At 39.9% G+C, this 25,962-nt stretch overlaps 2 protein-coding genes across 3 annotated transcripts in view; one reads left to right on the forward strand and one right to left on the reverse strand.

The window, feature by feature from the left end:
- The first annotated feature begins 582 nt into the window (after positions 1-582).
- Positions 583-12,638, forward strand: Ccne2 (cyclin E2). 2 transcript variants are annotated; one of them, XM_042672954.1, is made up of 12 exons: positions 584-619; positions 1,568-1,607; positions 1,707-1,803; positions 1,891-1,947; positions 3,037-3,188; positions 5,823-5,958; positions 7,848-7,994; positions 9,463-9,558; positions 10,067-10,201; positions 11,444-11,555; positions 11,988-12,145; positions 12,521-12,638. In XM_042672954.1, the coding sequence occupies exons 2-12, from the start codon at positions 1,594-1,596 to the stop codon at positions 12,632-12,634; spliced, it is 1,218 nt and encodes a 405-aa protein (XP_042528888.1). In that variant the 5' UTR covers positions 584-619; positions 1,568-1,593; the 3' UTR covers positions 12,635-12,638. The 2 variants fall into 2 exon arrangements, with proteins under 2 accessions (XP_042528889.1, XP_042528888.1); XM_042672955.1 differs by lacking the exon at positions 1,891-1,947 and having other exon boundaries at positions 583-619.
- Positions 12,639-13,463: 825 nt separating this feature from the next.
- The window catches only part of Ints8 (integrator complex subunit 8), a 58,529-nt gene continuing 46,030 nt past the window's right edge, over positions 13,464-25,962 (reverse strand). The window contains exons 22-27 of the mRNA XM_042672953.1: positions 23,923-24,026; positions 20,149-20,199; positions 18,476-18,549; positions 18,334-18,398; positions 18,175-18,218; positions 13,464-14,059 (exon numbers count right to left, since the gene is read on the reverse strand). Of these exons, the coding sequence (XP_042528887.1) occupies positions 13,943-14,059; positions 18,175-18,218; positions 18,334-18,398; positions 18,476-18,549; positions 20,149-20,199; positions 23,923-24,026 (455 nt within the window). The 3' untranslated portion in view covers positions 13,464-13,942. The remainder of the gene's footprint in view (positions 14,060-18,174; positions 18,219-18,333; positions 18,399-18,475; positions 18,550-20,148; positions 20,200-23,922; positions 24,027-25,962) is intronic.

Raw genomic sequence — 25,962 nt, forward strand, 5'->3', positions numbered from 1 at the left:
GCCTACTCCACGTTGTGCAGCCGTCCTCGCCTGCCATTGGTCGGCTTGTCAGCCGAAACCTCGCTCCGCCCCCAGGGGGCGGGGCCGTGTGGTCCCCGCGTCTCTGGGGAAAGACTAGGGTTCCCCAAGGCCTTGGCGGGACAGCAGAGCGCACCCCGGGGTGGCCACTTCCAGGCCACTCTTTGTCCGTCTGAGTCACCTCCCGAGAGCCTGGCGCCGGGCTAAACCTCAATCTTGACACCCTCTCAGAGACTGGTGGGTTAGTGGGAGGAGACAGGAGCGAACTGGCGGGAGATGCGGGAGCCGAGCGGCGGGGAGCCGGCCCCTGAGGTGGAGCCTCCCCGCGACCGCGCGAGCGCGCAGGCGGGCCGGCGGGCGGAGCGGAGCGCAGAGGCGGCCTGGGCGCGCGGGCTCTGCAGCGCCGCGAGGCGCGCCGGCGCACACTGAGGGCAGGGCGCGGCGCGCGGGCGGGTAGGACGGGCGCGCGGGCGGGGGAGGGGAGCGCGCTGTCGGAGGTGTCAGTCTGTGGCGCATGCGTGCGGGGCGGTCCTGGCCCGGCCTATATATTGGGTTGGCGCCGGCGCCAGCTGAGCTGTACTGTACTGTAGCGGGTCTGGTGGTGAGTGGGAGCTGGGTTTTGGGGCGGGGGGCGATGCGAGAGCAAAGGGAGCCCCACTGGGCCATTCCATCCACCCCATGGGCGGGAGTCTTGGGAGACAGAGGGGGAAAAAAGGAGGGGGGAATGTGGAGAACTAGGTGATCGGGAGTAATGGGTCCCCGAGTTCCTTCCCGGGCAGGGAACCGGGAGGCGACGTGGGGGGAAGATGGGGGGGGTCTCCCCAAGTGAGAAGCCACGGAAAAGCTCCTCATCCGGGGGCTTCTCCTACTCGCACTTGGGGAGCTCTTTCGTGGGGGAAAGGATGGAGTCTCTCTCCCTTTACCGGGAGAAAAGTCCTCAGCAGCCCAGCGCCCTTTCTTGGACTCTTCTCCTTCCCTGGCCCCCAGCCCCGTCTGGAGTTGGGGGTCCCGCGCCCTGCAGCGGATGGCGGGCGGCGGCGCCCGGGGTGGCCGGGAAGGAGGGAAAGGAGCCTGGAGGACGTGACACCCGCCTGTTCCTCCGCCCCCTGCCTCCCCGCCACCGCCGCTCTCCAAATTGGCGCGGAACCGGCTTCTCCTCAGCCTTTCGCCTCCGCCACCCCCCGCTCAGCCGCTCGTTCGCGACCCGGGGTGGGAACGTGGGCGCGCTGCCCTCGTCCCCTCTGAGTCGACCGGGGAGGAAAGGTGGAAGACCAGAAAAACTCGTTTAGGGGAAACCTGCTTCTCTCGGTGGGTTCAGGGTACTCTGTACATTTCTGGAGAGCCTCGCTTCCCAGGTGTCCATTTATTTGAGGAAATGCTGGCATATGAGCAAATGAATTAATTACCATGAGATAACAGAGTGCAGAAGACATCTCAGGCCACCTTCTGAGGGGCTTTGGCTGTAACCTCTCTGAATCAGCTCTCATCTGCACTCGGAGAATATGGCTAACAAAATACTTAACTAGTCTTTTTCTTCTTTCCCATTCAGAGGCTTCAAACACCTAAAAGAAAAGAATGTCAAGACGCAGGTAACATTATTTGTCTTGTCTTGAAAAGATGTTTCAAAATTAAGTGCTGCTTTTGAAACCTGTGACTAACTAAACTTCCTTCTTAAAAATTCACCACAGTAGCCGTTTACAAGCTAAGCAGCAAGCCCAGCCCAGACAATCTGACTCCCCCCAAGAAGCCCAGATCTTCCAGGTCAAGAAGAGAAAAACAGCACAGGTGATTTAAAAAGAAATAGGGGGGAAGGAGAGGAGGGGGTTCCTTATTGGGACCTTAGTTTACCAAGTGGTCTTTTCTATTTTCCAGGATGTCAAAAAGAGAAAAGAGGAGCAGGTCACCAAGAAACATCAGTATGAGATTAGGGTAATGCAGATCAGGGCTGGGTGGGTTTGGGGAGAAACAATGAAGGAGAAAGTGAATAAGAGTTAGAATTGTGTCTAATGATCTGCAGTACATAGGTTACCCTGACATTCATACTTTTATTGCCCCAGAGGTCAGAAGGAAAGAGGGTTTCTTTTTTTTTTTTAAAGTGCATGAATCCTACTACAGCTGTAGGGTAAGTTTGCTACAGCAGCTAGTTCCTTTTGATAAATCCCTGCCTCTTAGAGCAGTCTGGTGTACCAGGGCCCGCCTAATCTGTCCAATATACTGCTCTTTGTTCCCTTTCAGACTATAGTAGTGGGTCCTAATAGCTGCTTTGGCATAAATAGGATGTGTGATCACTGACAGTTTGGCATCAAGCCCTTTGCTACCTTTTCTTCCTATGTGTTGTTCAGAAACCAAAATTATTAAAGTAAGGGTCCTGTAAGCATTGATTCCATTTTTAAAATTTGCCCTCAAACATTGGAAAAGCCTAACTTAAGAACGTCTTTCAAAAATGACCTTGTTAATATTTCTTAATATTTGCAATTTCTTTTTCCTTTAAAGTGATTAGTATTTTATATTACAAGTGCATTTTTGTTATTCTCCTTTAATTTTTGATATCGCATATTACCAAAATTGTATTTTGTTGTCTAAACATGTATGAAGATCAGTAATGAACTATATGAGCCTAGTGCCAATGGCTCATGCCTGTAATCCTAGCTACTCAGAAGGCTGAGATCTGAGGATTGCTGTTCAAAGCCAGCCTAAGCAGTAAAGTCTATGGAGACTCTTATTTCTAGCTAACCACAAAAACTTTCAAATGGAGCTGTGGTTCAAGTGGAAGATCACCAGACTTGAGCAAAAAAAGCTAAGGGACAACATTCAGGCTCTTGAGTTCAAGCCCGAGTAACAGCACACACAAACACAAAAGCTGTATGGCTCTTAAAATGAAATGTGAATGTAAAATTAGCTAGATTGTAAGCTTCTAAGAGGTTGTTTGGAAATACTAGCTTTCATTTATGAAAAACCTAGACAAAAGGTAAAGTTTCTTATTGTACCAATATATGTCTTTTTTTTTTTCAATCTCAGAATTGTTGGCCACCTGTATTATCTGGCGGAATCAGTCCTTGTATTATCATTGAAACACCTCATAAAGAAATAGAAACAAGTGACTTCTCCAGATTCACAAACTACAGATTTAAAAATCTTTTTATTAATCCTTCACCTTTGCCAGAATTAAGGTAAGAATAATTTCAGCAATTAATTGGTTTAATGATGAAAATGTTGGACAAGACAAAATAGTGCCATGTGTTATCTTTTACCTTAGTAATAAAAATAGAGAAACTTGCAAAAACTTGCTTCCTTTATCAAATCATTTTGAGAGTAGAGCTATTTGCAAGTAATATGGTTACCTGAAACCTTGATTCTATAATATTTTCATTTGTTTACTGAGTACTATAGCTTTAGTAAAACTCACTTCTTCAATAGCATTTAAATAATTTTTCTACAAAGACAACATGACAGTATTTTCTACTGATCTGTCAGCTCTATTCCTTACCAAGTTTACTACAACATATTTTTTTTTCTAGTCCATGGATATGATGGCCAGTGTTACAAGACAGGTAGTGTAGTAAATAGAGTTATATAAGAAAAATAGTGGAATCATCTATTTAAGTGCTTAAGCTCTACTCCCCTAAATTCTTTTTTTCTTTTTGCCAGTCCTGGGGTTTGAACTAGGGGTCTGGGCACTGTCCCTGAGCCTCTCTCTGGTCAACACTAGTGCTTTTATCACTTGAGACACAGCACCATTTCTGGCTTTTTCTGAATAGCTTATTGAAGAGTCTCATGGATTTTCTTGCCCGAGCTGGCTTTGATCCACAATCCTCAGATCTCAGCATCCTGAGTAGCTAGGATTACAGACATGAGCCACTGGCACCTAGCTCTCCCTTAATTCTTTTTTGTTGGTGGTGGTCTTGGGGCTTGAACTCTGGGCCTGGGTGCTGTCCCTCAGCTCTTCGGCTCAAGGCAAGCACTCTACCACTGGAGCCACAGTACCACTTCTTGTTTTCTGGTGGTTTATTGGAGATAAGAGTCTCACGGACCTTCCTGTCTGGGCTGGCTTTGAACCATGATCCTCAGATCTCAGCCTCCTGAGTAGCTAGGATTACAGGCGTGAGCCACCAGCACCCGGCTCCCCTAAATTCTTTTCCACTTTACTTATATTGATTCTGCTGTTGATGATCTGTTCATACTTATCTTCATTGAGATCATATGCTTTAAATATTAAAGTTTAATGTTGTCGATGACAAAACTTTTGTACAAATTATAAAAGAGAAGCCAGGAGCCAGTGGCTCTGATTGTAATCCTAGCTTCTCAGGCTGAGATCCAGAGGATGCAGGTTCAAAGCCAGCCTGGGCAGAAAAGGTTTGGAGATTCCATCTGTAAAATAACAAGAAGTAGCACTGTGGCTCAAAATGGTAGAGCGCTAGCCTTGAGCGGAACCAGGCCTGGACTTCAAGCTCCACAACTGATGAAAAAAAAATCAGTAACAAAAAAAAAACAAAAAAACCTGGGGCTTGGGAATGTGGCTTAGTGGTAGAGTGCTTACCTAGCATGCATGAAGCCCTGGGCTTGATTCCTCAGTACCACATAAACAGAAAAGGCCAGAAGTGGCTCTGTGGCTCAAGTGGTAGAGTGTAGTATAGCCTTGAGCAAAAGCAGCTAAAGAATAGTGCCCAGGTCCTGAGTTCAAGTCCCAGGACTGGCAAAAAACAAAGCAAAAGCTGGGCTAGAGTTGTGATTCAAGTGCTAGAACACCAGCCAAGCAAACAAACCAAGCATTTGTCAGACCCTGGTATTAACAACAACAACAAAAGGGAGATGTCAAAGCATTCTCAATTTACCAATATAAATGGTCATAGTCCCAAGATGTCCAAATCCATAAGGATTTGAAGATTCACAAGCCTCAGGCTTCTGTTTTCTCAAGGGAAAAAAAATGGCTTTTAAAAATTAAGATAGAGGGGCTGGGAAGGTGGCTCAGTGGTAGAGCACTTGCCTTGCATGCATGAGGCCCTGGGTTCAATTCCTCAGCACCACATAAGCAAAAAGAAAAAAACCGGAAGTGGCGCTGTGGCTCAAGTGATAGAGTGCTAACCTTGAGCTGAAGAGCTGAGGGACAGCGCCCAGGCCCAGAGTTCAGGCCCCACGACCAGACCTCCCCTCCCCCCCAAAAAAAAAATTAAGATAGAGCTCGCACCTGTAATCCTAGTTACTCAGGAGGCTGACAGCTTGAGGATCATTGTTCAAAACCAGTCCACACAAGAAAGTCTGTGAGACTCTTATCTCCATTAAGCATCAAAAAACCTGGAACTAGGGCTGTGGCTCAAAAGGCAGAATGCAAACCTTGAGCAATATACCTCAAGGACAGTGCCCAGGACCTGAGTTAAAGCCTCATGACTGTCAAAAAAATTTTTTTAAGAAATCTTTTTCTGATGGTAAGATATACTGTTTCCAAGTTTTAATTGAAAGTTGAATTTTAATATCTGAAGAGTTAAGCCAGGTGCTGGTGACTCACATTGCTACTGAGGCTGAGATATAAGAATGGTGGTACAAAGCCAGCCAGCATAGGAAAGTCTGTGAGACACTTATCTCCAATTAACCACCAGAAAACTGGAAGTAGAGCTGTGGCTCAAAGTGGTAGAGTGCTGTCCTTGAACAAAAGAGCTCAGGGATAGCACCTAGGACCTGAGTTCAAGCTGCAGCCGTACAACTGACAAAAAAAATATATACATATCTGAGAAAGTTATACTGTGTAAACAGCTAATGTACTGAGTAGACTACAGAAGTTAAATGACATTTTTCCCCTTTTTCTATAGCTGGGGATGTTCAAAGGAGGTTTGGCTAAACATGTTACAAAAGGAGAGCCGGTATGTTCATGACAAACATTTTGAAGTTTTACATTCTGACTTGGAACCACAGATGAGGTCAATTCTTCTAGACTGGCTTTTAGAGGTATGTTCCAGCAATAAAAATTTATTTTATATTATGGATAAACACTTAGATATTTTCAGCTTTTATGCTTCCCATGTACCCTCCGGGTATTTTGTCCATTACCAGCAAGTAACTGTCAGTACTTACTGACAGTACTCCAAAAAGTGGAATATGGTGATGATCTTAAGAGTAAAATCAAAAGTTAGAGGTGTAAGTAGCTCAATGGAAGTCTGTGTACACCTAACAAGCAAGAGTCCCTGGATTCAATTCCTATCACCAAAACAAAACAGTAAAATCCTTAGGACACAGTCTATATATATATACATATATATATATATATATATATTTTTTTTTTTTTTTTTTCCAAACTCAGTTCCTTTATGTGTGGCTATTGCTGTGTACTGGTCTTTGTTTTAGGTGATGAGGTTATTCAAAAAGAAAGGCATGTAAAGATGAATAGGTTTTGAATACTGCTGTACAAAGAAACTATGATTTGGGGCTTTCATATTTCCTCCTCTATTTTACCAAAATCAAATTATGAATCTAATTTCTATACTCTAAACCATAAGTTTGGATACTCACAGGTCTTAAGCCATCTAGGTTCTGTGTAGGTTCCTTGTATAATATATATTCATTCGTATTCCTTTTGGAAATACATTATACTAACTTAAGGGAATAACAGTAATCCTGAAATCCCTATAGATCTGTGTTAGCATTTTCCCTCAGGCACTGTTTCCTTTCTACGAGAAAGTTGTTGAAGACTACATAATATCCTAAAAATTATATAATTATATATTAGTAGTCATGAAGATGCTTTAGTTTTGCCATTTTTCATTCTTGGTCCTGGAGATTAAACACAAGAACAATATAATATAATGCTGACCTGCACGCCTAGTGATTGTCCTATCCAGTGTTTTCTGCTTTTCTCTAAATATGACTGTCTATGCAAAACCATACAAAATATAATAAATTTAAGTGTTAAAATCATACTTTGTCTTAATATTTTTTCAGCCTGGAAATGCAAAGATAAATGAATATTTGAAAATACTAGTTTATTACCTTAACAGCTTGAGAAAAATGCGAATATCAGTAGATGCAAAAGATGTCTTTCTGGAATTCAACATTCATTCATTTTAAAATATGTAGTGAGCTTGGAATAGATTTAATGTAGTTTGCTGGACACCAGTGGCTCATGCCTGTATTCCTAGTTACTTGGAAGGTTGAGATCTGAGGACTGCAGTTCGAAGCCAGCCCAGGGAGAAAAGTCCCCATGAGACTCATCTCCAATAAACTACTCAAAAAAAAAAAAAAGCCAGAAGTGCTGCTGTGGCCTAAGTGGTCTCTTGTGCACAAAGAAGTCCAAGGACAGCACCCAGGCCCTGAGTTCAAGCCCCAGGACTGGCAACAAGAAAATTTTTTTAAAGGATTTAACATAGTTTATTAGAAACTCATATTTCTGTCCTGTTTCCTCATCTTCAAAAAAGTGGATAATAGCACCAGTTTTGTGGAAAATTATTCTGAGAAGAGTTGTTTCCCTTCTTGGCTCTGGAGATCTTTCAGTGTAGAAAAAACATACATTACATACACTATTATTATTAATAGTGAAACATTAGGAGAATTCCCTGTAAAGTCAGAAATGAGAGACAAGATAAGATTTGTTGTCAATGTATTTTATAGTCTTAGCCAATGCAGTAAAATATGAAAAGTAACTGAAGTAAAAAGGTGAAAAAATTATAAAACAACAAGATGGCAATAGATCTATCGTTATAGTTTTTTTCCGCTGTCTCATACTCTGGCATACTAAAAGGCAAAGTTCGGCTTAAATGTTTTCTAATGTCTGGTATGTGAAAGGATTTTCAAATCTGGAGAAATTCTGAGGATAACATTTAAATACTTGGATTCTTCTTTAGGTATGTGAAGTATACACAGTTCATAGGGAAACATTTTATCTTGCACAAGATTTTTTTGATAGATTTATGTTGACACAAAAGGATATTAATAAGAATACACTTCAACTCATTGGAATTACCTCATTATTCATTGCTTCCAAACTTGAGGTAAGTTTTTAAATTTCATTTATAGACACATTCATCTGAAACTGGGTTTTTATAAATCAACATAGTAATCCTAGTGGAATTTATCATTTTGTAACTTCTTAGAAAAGGTAAATGATTCTGTCCCTTAGTACACTTTGAGAAAACTTAATGGTTTAGAGCCTGGTGCTGGTGGGTCATGCCTTTAATCCTTGCTACTCAGGAGATTCAGAGCTTGAAGCAAGCCTGGGCAGGGAAGTCCATAAGACTCTTATCTCCAGTTAACCACCAAAAGCCAGAGTGAAGCTGTGGCTCCAGTGGGATAATGCTAGCATTGAGCAAAAAAGCCCAGGGACAGCACCCCTGCCCTGAGTTCAAGCCCCAAAACTAGCACCAAAAAAAAAAAGAAAGAAAGAAAAGAAAATCTTTGGTTTATTTAAGTCTAGAATTGATATCTAGGTAAAATGTTCATTCTATGGTATATTCTGCCAAACAAAAGGTATCAATTGCTGGGCAGTAGTAGCTCATGTCTGTAACCCTACCTACTTAGGAGGCTGCAAAATCTCCAATTAACCTCCAGAAAATGAAGTAGCACTGTGGTAGAGTTATAGTAGAGCACTAGCCTTGAGCAAAAAGAGCTCAGGAATTAGCGCCTAGGCCCAGAGTTCAAACCCCATGACTGGCCAAAAAAAAAAAAAAAGCTAACAGTACTGTCTATTCACATAATTATAGCTCTTGGGTTCAAAAGAACAGTTTCTAAAAAAACAATCAAATGTAATAAGTGCTCTGTTGGGTTAGAATAATGGTCTGTCCAACTTAATGTCTATCTAATGGTGTCATCTGCCTAATGGCAACTCTTCTCTGGCCTAAGACTTTCCTTCCTGATAACCATCTTCTACTTTGCTTTAACAATACATTATGAATAGCAATAGTACTTTTTGCAGCTGGCATCATTTTGAGGGTGGGAGAAGGATTGTATTAATAGTCTGAAGTGTTTTTTTTCCTTCCAAATATGTTTTGAGATTTATCTTTAGCCTGTTATAATATGTGACAGTTCTCTCTTCTAATCCTTTGACCATTCTGGTTACTTTATGAACTTCCCAGACATAAGTCTCATCAGCCAAAATATACAAAGAATTTTTGTTGTTGTTGTGGTAGTTAGAATTTAAAGCTATGGTCTTGCCCATGCTTGGCAACACTCTACTCCTGAGACTCTTACTAGGCAATATTAAACCAAGTTTGTTTTCTAACTGAAAGAAATGGTTAAGATACTATATGTTTGTTAACAACTAAGATTCAAAATCAGTAATAGGAAAATGAGGCTCAGTAATACATACAGTTGCCAGTTTAGATACAAGGCATGAAAAATAACTTTTCTGCTACAGAAGTATTTTACTGGACTTTCTTATCTTGTGAAGCTATCTTTAAGACTCTGATACCTTTCTATGGTTTGTATCACAACTGTGCTTAATTTAAAAATTCCAATTTAAAGGAAATCTACGCTCCAAAACTCCAAGAGTTTGCTTATGTCACTGATGGTGCTTGCAGTGAAGATGATATCTTAAGGATGGAACTCACTATTTTGAAGGTAGTAATTGAGTACTTATTTCTACTTGCAACTTAGTAGTTACGTACTTAATAACAGTAGTTAGGATTGAACCTCAAATACTATATACATTACAGTCAAATCTAAGATTTTAATATATTAGCACCCAAAAGGAGATCAAAAGGATCGTGGTTTAAAAGGTAGCCCTGACACAATTAGCAAGACTCCTATCTCAACCAAGTTAGGTGTGGTGGTATGTACCATAGTCCCAGATATGAGGGAGACTATGTAAAGATGGTGGTCTGAGGTTGACTTGGGGGGAAAACCCAAGATTCTGAAAATAACCAAAGCAAAAAAGAACTGGCAATAGGCTCAAATGGCAGACTGCCTACTTAGCAAATGGAAGGCCTTAAGTTCAAACCCAGTACTACCAAGAAAAAGTTATGTTAGCTATGGCTGGGAGGGAAATTTATTTAACCCTCTAACCCCTATTCTATAATGTGATATATGTGTACGTTCATTAACAGGCATTTTAAATTTTTATTAACAGGCTTTAAAGTGGGAACTTTGTCCTGTAACAGTCATCTCCTGGTTAAATCTCTTTCTACAAATTGATGCTGTTAAAGATGCTCCTAAAGTTCTTCTACCTCAGTATTCTCAGGAAACATTCATTCAAATAGCCCAGGTATTGATACTGTTCTTGAATATATGCTGATGTTAATTCAAGATGTCTAGTGTATAGTTTCAAACTATACTACATAACAAAATGGTATGCTCACTACATGAAAACTTTTTTTGTGCCAGTACCAGGGCCTTAAATCAAAGCCTGGGCTCTACTTGAGCCACTGCTACACTTCTGGCTTTTTCATAGTTAATTGGAGATCAGTCTCTCAAACTTACTGTCTATGTTGGCATCTGTGATCCTCAGATCTGCCTCTTGAGTAGCAAGGATTACAGGTCTAAGCCATGGGCAGCCAGCATTGCTTTGGTTATTTTTAATGCATGGTCTCACTTTTTGTCCAGGTCAGTGTGGAGCACAAACCTATTTACACTTTTTTTGCCTAGGCTGGCCTGAAACCATGATTCCCCCAAACTCTTTGTCTCTTGTTTAGCTGGGGTCACAGGTATATAACATTTAGTGGTTGAGATGGGGTCTTGTAAGCTTCTTTCCTGGGCTGGCCTTGAACCACAATCTTCCTGATTTCTACTTCCAAAGAAGCCAGGATCACATATGTGAGCCACTGGCATTAAGCCAGAATTCTGTTTTACCTTGTGTCTCATTATTTGTATGCAAATATTAAAAAAAATTGGGGGGCAAGGGTGACACTTCTAGCTTTTTGGTGGTTAACTGGAGATGAGTTTCAGAGGCTTTCCTGCCCAGGGTGGCTCTGAACACAATTCTCAGATCTCAGCCTTCTGATAGGTGTGAGCCAGCAGCACCTGGCATGCCTTCTTGTTCCAGAATACAAGATTTCACTTACAACTTTCTTCTCCATTCTGAACCAGTCCCCACTGATCGAGTCCCAACTTCTAATTGGACTATAATCTATGGAATTTAAATATTAAGTTTTGTATCACTAGGAAGGTATCAACCCAAACTTTACAAATCTTAACCCTTTTGTACCATTTTACTGCTACTTGCTCAGTTGTTTAATACTACTTAACCAGTCTCACTTATGCAAAGACTGTTTCATTCTGGTTTGTGCTCCACTCTAGTCTAAAGTGTATTTCTTGAAATCTAGACTTCTTAGATTTAAAATCTTTTAGTTGTTTGAATAATCAGCCCATAAAGTAGTGTTCATCCTAAAGGCCCTTTATGACTTCATCTAGCCATCTCTAGCTGCCTCTGGATAAAGAATGAAGGAAAGCTAGGGCTTGTAGTGCTTATCCTCCTGAATTACTTATATTTTGCTTTTCCTTTCATTAGCTTTTAGATCTGTGTATTCTATCCATTGACTCATTAGAGTTCCAGTACAGTATATTGGCTGCTGCTGCCTTATGCCATTTTACCTCCATTGAAGTGGTTAAGAAAGCCTCAGGTAAGGCTTATCTGTTCACAACTTCTAATATGATTATACACTAAAGCTTGCCAAATATGAATTTAACAATTTTAGAGATTAGTGATCACCTTCCTTTCTGTTAGATATACTTTATAATCCTTAATGTATCATCATAAACAAATTAGGCCAAGTGGTATGTAAAATGCACCTGGAATGAAGCCACACAATTATAGTTCTGCTTTACAAGTTAAGATTCAATCATTTCCATTTTATTTGTTGAATATCAGTTAGTAAAGTTCTTTTGCCCTTTAAGATGGTCATGCATTACTTGAGAGTAAATCTGTTGTGATTGACTAAATGTATTGATTTTTATGTTTCTTAAAATTGGGGAGCAGAAGCCAAGTACATTAGGCATTATGTAAGAGAAGTTTCTGATGTATAACCTTTCTATTTCCCTAACTTAAAATCTAGGTTTGGAATGGGACAGCATCTCAGAATGTGTAGACTGGATGGTGCCTTTTGTCAGTGTGGTAAAAAGTACAAGTCCAGTGAAACTGAAGACTTTTAAGAAGATACCTATGGAAGACAGACATAATATCCAAACGCATACAAACTATTTGGCTCTGCTGGTATGTTTTTGTAGGGTTTTCTTGGTTTTGGCCTCGCTATCAAGTCCTGAGACAGTGAATGTACTATACAATAGTATACTATGATGAGAAAGGGAAAGGATGGGCACACTGATTTCAAAATGTGAATAAAATTGCTTTCATGTTAAATCAAGACTCAGGAGATCCAATGTCATAGAGGTTAAAATACACAACATACAATGTTCTAGGCGGTTCAAACTATTGAACCTTTAGAATATGGCTGTTATCCATAGTTGCAAAAACAGAGACCATTGCATTGGGCCTGACTAGTCAACTACCAAGTCTGGCTTGACTATTTTACTTCGTCCTTACATTATCTTAGCTACTAATTGCTGCATTATTTTTATACATATGTAGGAGGAAGCAAATTATGTAAACACCTTCAGAAAAGGAGGACAGTTGTCACCAGTGTGCAATGGAGGCATTATGACACCACCGAAGAGCACCGAAAAACCACCAGGAAAACACTAAAGTTGTTAAAGCAAACAAGTTGGAACTGACCAAGTACTGGGCAGAATTTCATACATCTGAACTAAAGAATTATAGGAAACTAGTGCTGTGATTGCCAATTTAAAAGTTATACCGCTGTTACTTTGATTTTAAAACGGGCACGAAAGAAATTTACTTTCTGAATTAGCTGTTAAAACAGCAGGACTTGTTTACAAAAGACTTCATTCACAAGGTTACTGAATTGAAGCCTGCCACAATTTATGCCATGTCAATTGTGGGTTTTTGTTTGGGAATCCAGTGTTACTACATTTATCTTGATAAACTAGGAATTTTATCATTGGAGTTTTGGACTAGACATCTGCTACCTTACAAGGGTAGGTAAGTAATACAATACTTTGAACCTCGCTTTTAAGATTCTCAGAATTCCTATCTTCTTGACTAGTGCAATCTGCTTACTGAAAATAAAATTTAAACTTGTTTACAAAGATTTATTTTGTAATAAGGTGACTAATTTATCAGAAGTGCTGTAACAAGCTATGATAAAACTTGAATTTACACAAATGGTGAGATTTAATCTGTTTGTAAGCTACTTTATTTACCTTGCAGTAACATTTTTTAATCAGTATGGCTTTGGATGAACCTGATGTTTAAACTGCTCTAAATAGGGGAAGAACCAAAGAAAATTTAAAAATGCTTTGGCTCCTACTGGGGCTTTGGCAGATAGGTTGCTTTATAATAATATTCTTTTGAGCATCATAATTTGGGTAAAAAACAAGTAATTTTTCAAACTATATGAGAATGTCACTTTATCACTCTTAAGACATCCCTAAGAATTTTTATTTGGCTATGGTTTTGTTTGCAAAACTGTTAAGATCCATTTTAAATTCCTGCATTATGAGACAAAACTAGTATCAAAAGTGATAAAAGTTTAACACTCAACCTAAAGTTATTTTTCTTAAGGCAGTAAAATATCCCACAGAAATTTATTTATTTAAACTTGCTGTATATACATTAGTTACTTATTCAGACATGTTCTAGATTAACCATTTTTAAAGGAATTTTAGCCACATAAACTAGAATTAGGAAAAATAGTATACTAGATTGCTAGTGTTATTAGACATGTGACTTGACTCTTTTGAAGAAATTGTAAATTTAAGCTATTGTTATGGTATGAAATCTTCTGTATAGTTTTTGTTTTTAAACTAGTATGTTTCAGTATTTTGTCTGAAAAAAAACCACCACTGTGTACATATGTATTATATAAACTTAATCTTTTAATACTGCTTCCACTGTTTAAAAAATAAAAGTTAAAAATTTTTAATGAAATGCTTAAAAGTAAAGTTTTGCCATTGCTTGGAGGAACTTCTTTTTCCTTCTCTGTGCTGCCAGCTGTAATACCTCTTCTGGGTTGCTTGCATTCAATTCTGTCTGGCCGATGGCTTTAATCTTATCAAAAGAGAAAAGTGATATTACTAGCGGTCTGGTCAAAATGTAAATCTTGTTAGTATGCATAATGTAAAGCTGCTTCAAGTTAAATGATAAAATGAATTTAACTGTGAACCTCAACAACATTAACTTCAACTGCTTTTAAGGAAAAGATTGAACCACAGTTTACCATACATCACCAATTAGATTTTATTACATTAAGTAAATTCATCTACATTTAAATGCCTAAAAATATAAATAAGAAAGCTCTCTGGTAATCTGTCAAGTTTTATCATTAAAGGTACAAAATAGTGTGAAAATCACAATTCTTATCACAGGATTTCACATTCTTAATGTGCAAAAGGAATGAGCTGCTCAGCACATGAACATGAGAACTGCTTGAGCTAGCATGGCTCAACTCTTCATGATTTAGAAATACTTAAGTTTTCTACTATGGAGTATTTAATGAGAACACAGTTTATGACCTTAAAATCTACTTTTAAAAAGCTACTGAACACAATATAGAGAGATTACTAAGCAGTAGCCAGAAAAACAAAGGAGATGGCTAACATTAGAGACTGGTTTAGTAGTTGTATATATGTAAGTGTAGGTCTTTTTCCTGCAAGATTCAGTGACAGACTTCCAGTAGAGGTAGAGGACAAAAAGAAACATACTGAAAAAGTAAGAATCAAAGAACAGTTTTGACAAGCATAGCTGGAGTTCCTAAACCTGGTTTATTATCAGACTACTTGAAATTCTTTAAAGCTGAATTACAGAGCTCTTTGAATCAGTAATGATGCGCATGCACAGACTGGCATTTGCTGTTCTCTAGGAGAGGAATAAAGAGAACATGGAAGAAAAATGGTCACAAACGCTGGTTACTCACACCAATAATCCTAGATATTTGGGAGGCTGACAACAAGAGGATAGAAGTTTCAGGCTAGCACACAGAAAAATATTTCAAAAGCCCCCTTTTCAACTTAACTGGGCATAGTGGTGCACATCTGTTATCCCAAACCAAATAAAAAAGTTGGGATTGGGAACACTGGTTTCAAGGTCTACAGGCAGAAAAAGCCCATTCTATTCCATTTCCACCAAAAAAAGCTGGACATTGTGGTATGTGTTTCTTGTTATCCCAGCAATTATAGGAAGCTAAGTTAAAAGTAGGCAGACAGCAATTCAAAAGCAAACATAGGTGTAAAAGGCAAGGCCCTTACCTAAAAATAACCACTAAGAAAAGGGCAGAGGCCTGGCTTAGTGGTAAAACAAGCCTAACAAGCATGAAGCCCTAAATTTAAACCTCAATACAAAAAAAAAACAAAACTTGTCACAAACCTGAATATCTCAATGATCAGTAGAAGCACAGGAGCCAGGAAGGTCAAACAGATTATTGGAAGAATGAGCTATAATGTAAGACACCTCATATTTTAGCTAACATAGCTGGGTATGGATGGCTGGTGCAGAGTAAAGATGACAATCAATGTGGCTGGCAAGAGGCAAATTTATGACTGATGCCAAATAGGGAAATAAGCCAGGAAATTAGATGAGAAAGTTAGGAAGTATAAGCTTCAAAGGAGAAAGAACATTTAAAACATTTAACAGGTAAAAATGCCTTGAAAGAGCAAGAGTTCAAAACTTTTCATTAATGTGGGGGGGGGGGGGGGTTGTAGGGCAAAAACAGGAAGAGGCAATAATGCTTGATAAGAAATATACTCATTACCTTGCTCATGTGACTGTAACCTCTCTGTATTTTCACAATAAAAAACACTAAAAATTTTTTTTTTCATTACTGCCTTCCACTTTCAGGTTAACTAGACATGGGAGAATGAGTGGTCTCCAATTAAAAGGGTTAACGTATGTATCAGTACTAGGGCTTGAACCAGGGCCTTAAGCTATCACTTGAACCATACTTAACATTCCTGGCTTTTTGCTGGTTAACTGGAGATGAGTCTCATGATCTTTTTCTGTCTGAGTGGGTTTCAAACTATAATCCTCAGATCTTAAGTCTCCCAAGTAACCACGATTATATGCACAAGCCACCAGTGCCCAGCTAAACCTTGTTTTATTTTTTAAGTGTTATTAATCTATTTAAATAATAGACATATAATATAGTCTAAATACAAAGCTTTAGAAGACAGTAGTAGTATATATTTCACTTAATATGAGTAAAAGCGAAGACAATATCTGATGATACTAACTTAAAACTGTTAGGCAACTCTGTACACTTTTTACAATAAAAAATGTATTTAAAAAAATCTGTTAGGCAAGGCAGGGAGCCAGTGACTCACACTTGTAATCCTAGCTACTCAGGAGGCTGAGAGCTGAGGATCACAGTTGAAAGACAGCCTGGGCAGGAAAGTCTGTACTTTTTTGTTTTGGTGGGGCCGGAACTCGGCCTGGGCACTGTCCCTCAGCTCTTCAGCTCAGGCTAGCACTCTACCACTTGAGCCACAGCGCCACTTCCGGCTTTTTTCTTTTTGCTTATGTGGTGCTGAGGAATCCAACCCAGGGCTTCATGCATGCAAGGCAAGCACTCTATCATTAAGCCACCTTCCCAGCCCTGTGAGATTCTTATTGCTAATAAACCACCAGAAAACCAGAAGTGGTGCTATGGCTCCCGTAGTAGAGCAATAGCCTTGAGCTGAAGAGCTCAGGGACAGTGCTCAGGGTTCAAGTCCCACAACCAACCAACCAACAAACAAAAAGGCAAAAGAAATAATGACAACATTTTAAATGTCTGGCATATACAGGCAAATAATACTGGATACCTATAATACACCAAGCGCCATTCCAGATAACTAAGCAAACCAAGTCTTTATTAAGGGAAAATGAAAGGAAGTAAGTATATATGAAATGTTGGTAAGTGTTACAGAGAAAAAGATTAAAATGGAAAATGAAGGAAGAATGGGGAGACACATTATCTAATAGAATGGTAAGAGAAGGCTAATCACTAACAGGACAACTGAGAATGTATCTGCAGGAATGTTCTTGAAAGAAAATTTTAAAGGTGCTTAGAGACTGAATGTTCCCAAAATGCTTTGAGGACAGCAGGGATATATTAGCGTGAAGTTAACTAGTTTGACTGAGGAGAATGACAAATTGGGCAAACGAGAGGTAGTCATATGTGGCTGACTTTGTATATGATGAGAATCTATTTGAAAATTCAGAGCAGAGAAATATTTATGAACACTTTAAAATCAAGCTGATATGGGATGGTTTATATTACAAAAATAAAAAGCTAGGGCTGGGAAGGTGGATCAGTGGTAGAATGCTTGCCTTGCATGCATGAAGCCCTGGGCTCGATTCCTCAGCACCACATAAGCAGAAAAAGCCAGAAGTGGCACTGTGTTTCAAGTGGTAGAGTGCTAGCCTTGAGCTGAAGAATGCAGGGACAGCACCCAGGCCAAGAGTTCAGGCCTCACAACTGACCAAAATAAATAAATAAAAATGAAAAACTAAAAGTATATTGATAACCACCAGGCACTAGTAGCTCCTACCTAAAATCCTAGCTACTCCAGAGTCAGAGATCTGAAGATCACTGTTTGAAGCCAAGCTAGTCAGAAAGGTCTGCAAGACTTCTCTTCAATTAACCAGCGAAAGGCCAGAAAGTAGAGATGTGGCTGAAGTGATAATGCAAAAAAGCCTTCAGCAAAAAAAGGCAAGAAAGAACAAAGGCCCTGAGGCTCAAACCCTGCTACTAGCACATAGTAGTGCATATGTGTGTGTGTGTGTGCACGCGCGCACGTGCACACACACACAAGGTGGGGGAGGAATTCTGGCAGCAACTAAGTACACAAAATCCTTTTTCCACTGACACAAATTTTAGAACTATTTTTTTTTTGGGGGGCGGGGGGGGGGGGGGGGAAGGGTCCGGTTGTGGGGCCTGAACTCTAGGCCTGGGTGCTGTCCCACAGCTCTTCAGCTCAAGGCTAGCACTCTACCACTTGAGCCACAGCACCACTTCCAGCTTTTTTTTCCTGCTTATGTGGTGCTGAGGAATCGAACTCAGGGCCTCATGCATGCAAGGCAAGTACTCTACCACTGAGCCACCTCCCCAGCCCCTACTGACACAAATTTTAGCAATCATTTAATATTCAGGAAACTACATCACTGAAGAAAAGGATAAGGTAACTTACAGCAATTTGTCTTTTGTCTGTTTCTCCTCTTTTATGATGAAGATCTAATGAATCAGTTAAGAATAATAAATCTAATAGCATTAAATATCATAATAGAATTCCACTGTTTGTTTTGACAAATGCGCCATTATAACAGCGCATGTGTGGATGGAAGGATACAAGTCAAGTATTCTAAGATGGTGACATCCCAAATGTAGTCATAGTAGGAATCCATAGCATCATGACTGAAAAATAGAAATCAGTTAGCTTCTTCTAAAGCAGAAACTTCTCAACCTCATTTTATTTTTTAAAAAGCTCTTACCTGTTTTGTTCCTGCAAAGATTTAAAGGCTGTTTTGTAGTCGATTTCTCTGAGGAACTGACATAGAATTGCCACCTACATAAACAAAAATTTGAAATTTGTTTCACGAAATAGTACTTTTGGTTTCAGAGAGTATTCTCATATGAAGAATATATTCTTTATTATTCCTTCCTGACAATCACATTGAAAGGATCAGGTTCAACCTATTTTAAGTCTGACCAATATTTTCTTCAGCAATAATATAAATCACAATGTTTTTTAGGGTTTTGTTCACCTGAATGGGAAGCTAGGGAAAAAAAAAACAGCTCAAAATTGAACTGACGGATACAAAACTGGCAAGTGTCATGATACTCTAAGACATACACATGAATGTCACAACTGTCAAGTATAGAAGCACATTTGGGCAAAACTGAGTCTGCCAGTCTGGCTAAATACAAAGCATCTACTTCAATCAGTCATGTTAGATAATGTTCACCTCTTTTAAAAAAAATGGAGGAGGGCTGGGAAGGTGGCTCAGTGGTAGAGCACTTGCCTTGCATGCATGAGGTCCTGGGTTCAATTCCTCAGCACCACATAAGCAAAAAGAAAAAAGCCAGAAGTGGCGCTGTGGCTCAAGTGGTAGAGTGCTAGCCTTAAGCTGAAGAGCTAAGGGACAGTGCCCAGGCCCAGAGTTCAGGCCCCACGACCAGACCCCCCTCACCCCAAAAAAATGGAGGAGCTGGGCTCTGATGCTCATGCCTATAATCCTAGCTACTCAGGAGGCTGAGATCTGAGGAAAGTCTGTAAGACTCTCTCTCCAATTAACGACCAGAAAACCAGAAGTGGAGCTGTGGCTCAAAGTGGTAGAACACTAGCCTTGAGTGAGAAAGCTCAGGGACAATGCCATGGTCCTGAGTTTAAGAGGGGGTTGGAGACATGACTCAGGTATAGTGCCTCCCTAGCATTCAAGGAGGATCTGAATTCAATCCGCAGCACAACAAAAAGATTTCACATTACAAACACATTAAAAATTCATTTTAAAATACACAAATCAGTGTTTAATTATAAAATTATACAACCACTAATATCTAGTTCTAAAATGTTTAGTATTCAGCTGACCCATACCCATTAGCAGTAGCTCTCCATTCCCTCTTCTCTCAAGGCTCTGATAACCATTAATCCACTTTCTATCTCGATATATTTGCCTGTTTGAAATTTCATATGAATAGAATCAAATATATGTGGACTTTTGTGTCTGTCTTAATTTGGCATAGTCTCTAAAGGTTTATCTATCTGTAATCCTTTTTTATGTTTGAATTGCATTTCACTGGATAAACCATACTTTAGCCATTCACCACTTGAGAGACAATGGAGTTTTGTTTTTGGTTTTTTTTTTGGGGGGGGGAGGGGAGTTGTAGGGCTTGAACTCAGGGCCTGGGGGCTGTTCCTGAGCTTTGTTCAAGGCTCTACCCTTTGAGCCAGAGCACCACTTCTGGTTTTCTGGTGGTTAATTGGAGAGTCTCATGGACCTTCCTGCCCCAGCAGGCCTTGAACCATGATCCTCAGATCTCAGCCTTCAGAGTAGCTAGGATTACAGGCATGAGCCGTCGGCACCCAGCCATAGTCCAATACTTTTTATATAAACTCTAACATAATACATGAAAATAAGTCAGTACTGTAGTATTACAAACTAACCTGTGTGTGGCAATTCAGCAAAGAACAGCACTTTATCATTCTTTTTATTACCTACAAAAACAAAATTATGGTTATTTACAAAAATAAATTAACACGGACTGTAAATGTACCACTCTGGTATAGGATATTAACAGTAGGCAGCTCCTGGGGTGAAGCAGAACAGAGAGCGTATAGGAACTCTATATTCTGTTTGATTGTGCTCTGAAACTAAGCGGGTGGGAATGTAAACTAACACAACCATTCTGGAAAGCAGTCTGGAGGTTCCTCAAAAAACTAAACATATGACCCAACCATATCACTCCTAAGCATCTACCCTGAGGAACAGGAACCAGAATACAACAAGGACACCTGCACTTCCATGTTCATTACTGCACTGTTCAAAATAGCCACGGTATGGAAACAACCCAGATGCCCAGCTACAGGTGAATGGATCCAAAAAATGTAGTACCTATATTCAATGGAACTTTGCCCAGCCATTAATTAGATAAAATAATGGCATTTGGGGGCTGGGAAGGTGGCTCAGTGGTAGAGTGCTAGCCTTAAGCTGAAGAGCTAAAGGACAGAGCCCAGGCCAAGAGTTCAGGCCCCACAACTGACCAAAAAATAAAAATAAAAAAGGCATTCACAGGGAATAGATGGAGCTAGAACAAATCATATTGAGTGAGATAAGCCAAGATGAGAAACACAAACAGCACAAGGTCTCCCTAACATGTAGATGCTGGATTCAAAACACCAAGATAAGATAAAGAAGATACCCATATACAGCGAAACCAAAAGAGGTCAGTCTTGAAAGAATAACACCCTATTGTAATACCCAGGTACCTCTTCATATGTGCTAAAATAATACACAGACTGAAAAGAATCCCAAAGACAGGAAACAAAGGACCTCTTCTTAATGTGTTATATCATTTTTAGATGACTCTATATTCTTTATCTCATATACGATAATATACACATCTGAGGGAAGCTGGGAAGAGGGCGTGGAATCAGAGGAAAGCAGGTGAAAAAATACAGCAGAGGGGCCTGTCATCTGCACTGGAAACTGATGAATTGAACTAATCAACTTGAGGCTGGTGATGGAAGGGAGCAACTAAGAGAAAAAGAGGAACAGCTGACACTAAGCAAAAGAAAGAAATGTACATATCACCCAATCTAGTAGAAATAGTTCTATTGTTAAAGTCTGTAGGGTTCATAAACTTTATAGATTAAGATAATGATGATTATTGTGAAGGTGAAAAGAAGTTTGTAACTTTAGCTAAGTATAACTATGCCACAGTACTGTGAAACTTATGTAATCACTTAATCTCAATAGAGAAATATTTGAGGGGGAAAAAAAGCCGGGCATTGGTGGCTCACTCCTGAAATCCTAGCAACTCATCAGGAGGCTGAGATCTGCAGATCCCAGGTAGGGAAGTCAGTCAGACTCTTATCTCCAACTAAAATTAGAAAACTGGAAGTAGAGCTATAACTCAAAGTAGTAGAGCCTTGAACACAAAAGCTCTGGGACAGTGCCCAGGCCCTGAGTTCAAGTACCCATGACCCCCCTAAAAAAAAAAAAAAAAAAGTAAGCCAGGTCACATCTGTAATCCTAGCTACTCAGAAGGCTGAGATCTGATGACCCTGTGGTTCAAAGCCAGTCAAGGCATTGAAGTCTGTCAGATTCTTATGTACAATTACCAAAAAGCCTCAAATGGAGCTGTGGCTCAAGAGTGCTAACTAGCATTGAGCAAATTTTAAAAGCTCAAGGAAAACACTCAGGCTCTGAGTGCAAGCTCCAGAACATACACCAAAACAAAACAAACTGAACTTAGCCAGCACCACTGAACTCAGGCCTGTAAATCAGGCTGAGATCTGGAAGATCATGGTTCGAGATCAACTAGGATTAAAAAAAAAAAAATCATGGGGGAGGGGGAGATGGGAGGGCAGGGAGGGGAAACAAAGGAGGAGGCAACAATGCTTGATAAGAAATGTACTCATGGGCTGGGAAGTTGGCTCAGTGGTAGAGCGCTTGCCTTGCATACATGAGGTCCTGGGTTCAATTCCTCAGCACCACATAAGCAAAAAGAAAAAAGCCGGAAGTAGCGCTGTGGCTCAAGTGGTAGAGCACTAGCCTTGAGCTGAAGAGCTGAGGGCCAGCGTCCAGGCCCCCCCCCCCCCCCAAAAAAAGAAATGTACTCATTTCCTTGCTCATGTAATTGTAACCCCTCTGCACGGTATTTTCACAATAAAAAAAAACTCACTAATAAACAAAAAAATCACTGCAGTCCATCTCTTAAAAGCAGGACTAGATGTGCTGCTCAAATGGGAAAGTGCTAACTTAGGCAAGCAGAAGGACCTGAGTTCAAACTGTGCCAGTACATTAGATTCTTATCTGCAATTAACCACCAAAAATCGGAAATGGATGTGTAGCTCAAGTGGTAGAGCACCAGCTTTGACTGAAAAGGCCAAGTGAGAGCTTGAGGCCCTGAGTTCAAGCCCCTGTACTGACACAAACAAGGGAGGAAAATGCTAACATTTATTCAAAGTTTATTTACTGTAAGTATTGAAAATATTCATTTAAGTTACACTAGTGGCCTCAGAGAAAATAGAATGCATATTAAGAGAAAACGAAGCTAAGTGCTAGTGGCTCATGCCTGTAATTCTAGCTATGTAAGAGGCTGAGATTTGAGGATCGCAGTTCAAAGCCAGCCTGGGCAGAAAAGTCTGTGTGAAATTCTTATCTCCAATTAACCACTGAAAAACCAGAAGTAGAACTGTGGCTCACAGGAGTAAAACACCAGTTCTGAGCAAAAGAGCTCAAGGACTTGAGTTCAAGTCCCACAACCAGAAAAAAAACTGAGAAAATGAACAAAAACTGATATCAAAGGTGGAAATGGAGAATAGATCAACAGGCACAAATTTGTTAGTAGGGAAAATGTGTCCAGAGACTTAGTATTCAACATAACATAGTTAATAATACTGTAATAATACTAGGTAGCTCAGTGGTAGAGCAGTTGCCTAGTATGGGTAAGTCTAGGTTTGATACACAGAATCATAAAATGGTAATACTACACTATATACTAAAAATTTGCTATTAGAATTTAGGTGTTTATCCCACACACATAAAAAGGTAACTATGGAAGGTAATGAAACTAGTTTGTAGTAATCATTTGTCTATGCATATCAAAATACACACAATAAGGAAAAAAATTAGGAATTCAGGAGATAGAAACAATGGAGAAAAAAAGTTGAGTTGATATCCGTTGCCAGCAAGATTATCGGTTGCCAGCAGGATCAAGAGCGTTAAATTCGATGTTCAAGATTTTGGCTTGGATAATTCAAATGGATTAAAATATTTACTATTTTGGAGATTTTTAGGAAAGCCAGGTCAATTTGTTATGAGGGGAGTATAGAAAAGACACAAGTCAGTTATGGACAGGTTGGGTTTGAGGTGGTTTGGGAAAATCAAAGTGAATTTGTGAATCATTTGTGAATATGGGTATTAAAAATATGGATAGCAACTTGATCTAGACCAATGATCACATGTCAACTAACGGCTAAGTTCAGTCAAAAAGCTGCTAAGGAAGAAAAGCACGTAAAAAGTAAGCAAGAAGAAAGTAAATCTAGGGGGAAGAGTTAGGGAGGTAGAGTAGGAAAGGATAGAGGGGAAAAACAAAGGAGGGAGTGACAATGCTCGATAGGAAATGCACTCATTACCTTACTCATGTAACTGTAACCCCTCTATACAGTATCTTTACAAAAAAAAAAAAAGCAAGCAAATCTACAAAGACTCACCTGATCTGTATAAACATCAGGGGGTACAGCCTTATTAAAGAAATCGGAACACACAGCTCCTGCCTGGAGATAATAGTGAAGTGCTGCTGAATACTGGTTTGTTGCTAAAGCAGGAAAAGAAAAGAATTCCTTGTCATAAATAAGAAGTGGAAGAAATAGCATCTTTTGTAAGAATTAGGTATAACTACAGAAATTAGCAAAAGCTCATGTAAACCATAGATAAAGAATAAAACTTTATATAGATTCAGGATATTACTAAGAAAAAAAAGTCTTTAAAAAAAGTTTGGTCTCATAAAACTTGTAGCCAAAAATTTAAGTTGTATTTCTCACTAAATTTAGTTGTAAAGTACAAATCTATGAGCTCAAACTCCAGTACCACCAGAAAAAAAGAAAATGATAATAGAACAAAAAAATAGTACAGAATTTTACTGTATGGAAATATTTATTTCCCGTGTCTAAATTTTGAATCTGTATATCAGAGTCTGCATATAAAGTTCAAAATCTGTCAGATATTAAGGTCTTGATGATAACATCTTTTGTGGATGGGGAAAAAAACTAAAAATTAAAAAATAATTGCTTCAACAAAATTTGGAGAGAAAAACGATAAAAGTAGTAGTACAGAAAAGACAGGCTCTATTTAAGCTAAATAACAGATACATGGACATTCACTATACTCTTCTTACAACCCTTAAATGTTGTACTCTTAAAAAAAAAAAATCAGGGGCTGGAAGGTAGCTTAGTGGTAGAGTGCCTTGCATGCATGAGGCCCTGGGTTCCAATCCTCAGCATCACACATACCCAGAAAAAGGTTGGAAGTGGCACTATGGCTCAAGTGGTAGAGCGCTAGCCTTGAGCTAAAGAGCTGAGGGACAGTGCCCAAGCCTAGAGTTAAGTCCCATGAACAACCCTCCCCATTCCCCCCCAAAAATCAACTCATGCTGGGTGCCAGTGGCTTATACCTGTAATCCCAGCTACTCAGGGGCTGAGATCTGAGGATCATGGTTCAAAGCCAGCCTAAGCAGAAAAGTCCATAAGACTCTTATCTCCAATTAACCGCTCAAAAACTGGAAGTGAAGCTCTAGTTCAAGTGGTAGAGTGCTAGGCTTAAGCACAAAAAAAAGCTCAGGAACAGTGCCCAGGCCTGTATTCTGGCTCAAGGACCAGCAAGTACATACGCCAACTCCTAAAACACTGATCCTGAAATGACACAGTAAGAAACTGTCTGTCCAGTAAAAAGATATTGTAGAACTGTCATATAAGTATGAAAATTCTGCTACATGTAATTGATATGTATTTTAGGGGTCATGGGCAGAAGGATGGTGAGGGAATGGAATTCCATTTCCAAGGATACAAATTATAGCCAAGAACATCCAGAGAAATGTTGAAATTTTACAAATAAAACTTCTTACAAATAAGCAACTTCTTGGATAATCCTTAAGGATGTTTAAGTAACTTCTTGGATTAAAAAAAAAAATCCAGGGTCTGGGAAGGTGGCTCAGTGGTAGAGCGCTTGCGTGGCATGCATGAGACCCTGGGTTCAATTCCTCAGCACCACATAAGCAAAAACAAAAAAAGCTGGAAGTGGCGCTGTGGCTCAAGTGGTAGAGGGCTAGCCTTGAGCTGAAGAGCTGAGGGACAAAGTTCAGGCCCCACGGACCCAAAAAAAAAAAAATCCAGCCAGGCACCAGGGGCCCACGCCTGTAATCTCGCTACTCAGGAGTCTGAGATCTGAGGGTTGTGGTTTGAAGCCAGCTGGCACAGCAAAGTCCATTAGACTCTTATCTCTAATAAACTACACAGAAAAAGCGGGAAGTGCCGGCCGGGCTCCGGTGGCTCATGCCTATAATCCTAGCTACTAGGGAGGCTGAGATCTGAGGATCACAGTTCAAAGCCAGCCCGGGGCAGGAAAGTCTGTGAGACTCTTATCCTTAATAAACCACTAGAAAACCAGAAGTGGCCCTGTGGTTCAAGGGGCAGAGTGCTCCCCTTGAGCTGAAGAGCACAGGGACAGTGCCCAAGCCCAGAGTTCAAGCCCCACGA

This window comes from Dipodomys spectabilis, unplaced genomic scaffold (assembly GCF_019054845.1).
Source record: "Dipodomys spectabilis isolate Male_0828 unplaced genomic scaffold, ASM1905484v1 ptg000783l, whole genome shotgun sequence".
NCBI classification, from domain to species: domain Eukaryota; kingdom Metazoa; phylum Chordata; class Mammalia; order Rodentia; family Heteromyidae; genus Dipodomys; species Dipodomys spectabilis.

Bases quoted from the DNA above. Each gene is read 5' to 3' on its own strand.
- Ccne2 (XM_042672954.1), top strand. The intron at 7,995-9,462 runs GTAAGTTTTTAA...TCCAATTTAAAG, and splicing joins TCATTGCTTCCAAACTTGAG to GAAATCTACGCTCCAAAACT. The intron at 10,202-11,443 runs GTATTGATACTG...TCCTTTCATTAG, and splicing joins CATTCATTCAAATAGCCCAG to CTTTTAGATCTGTGTATTCT.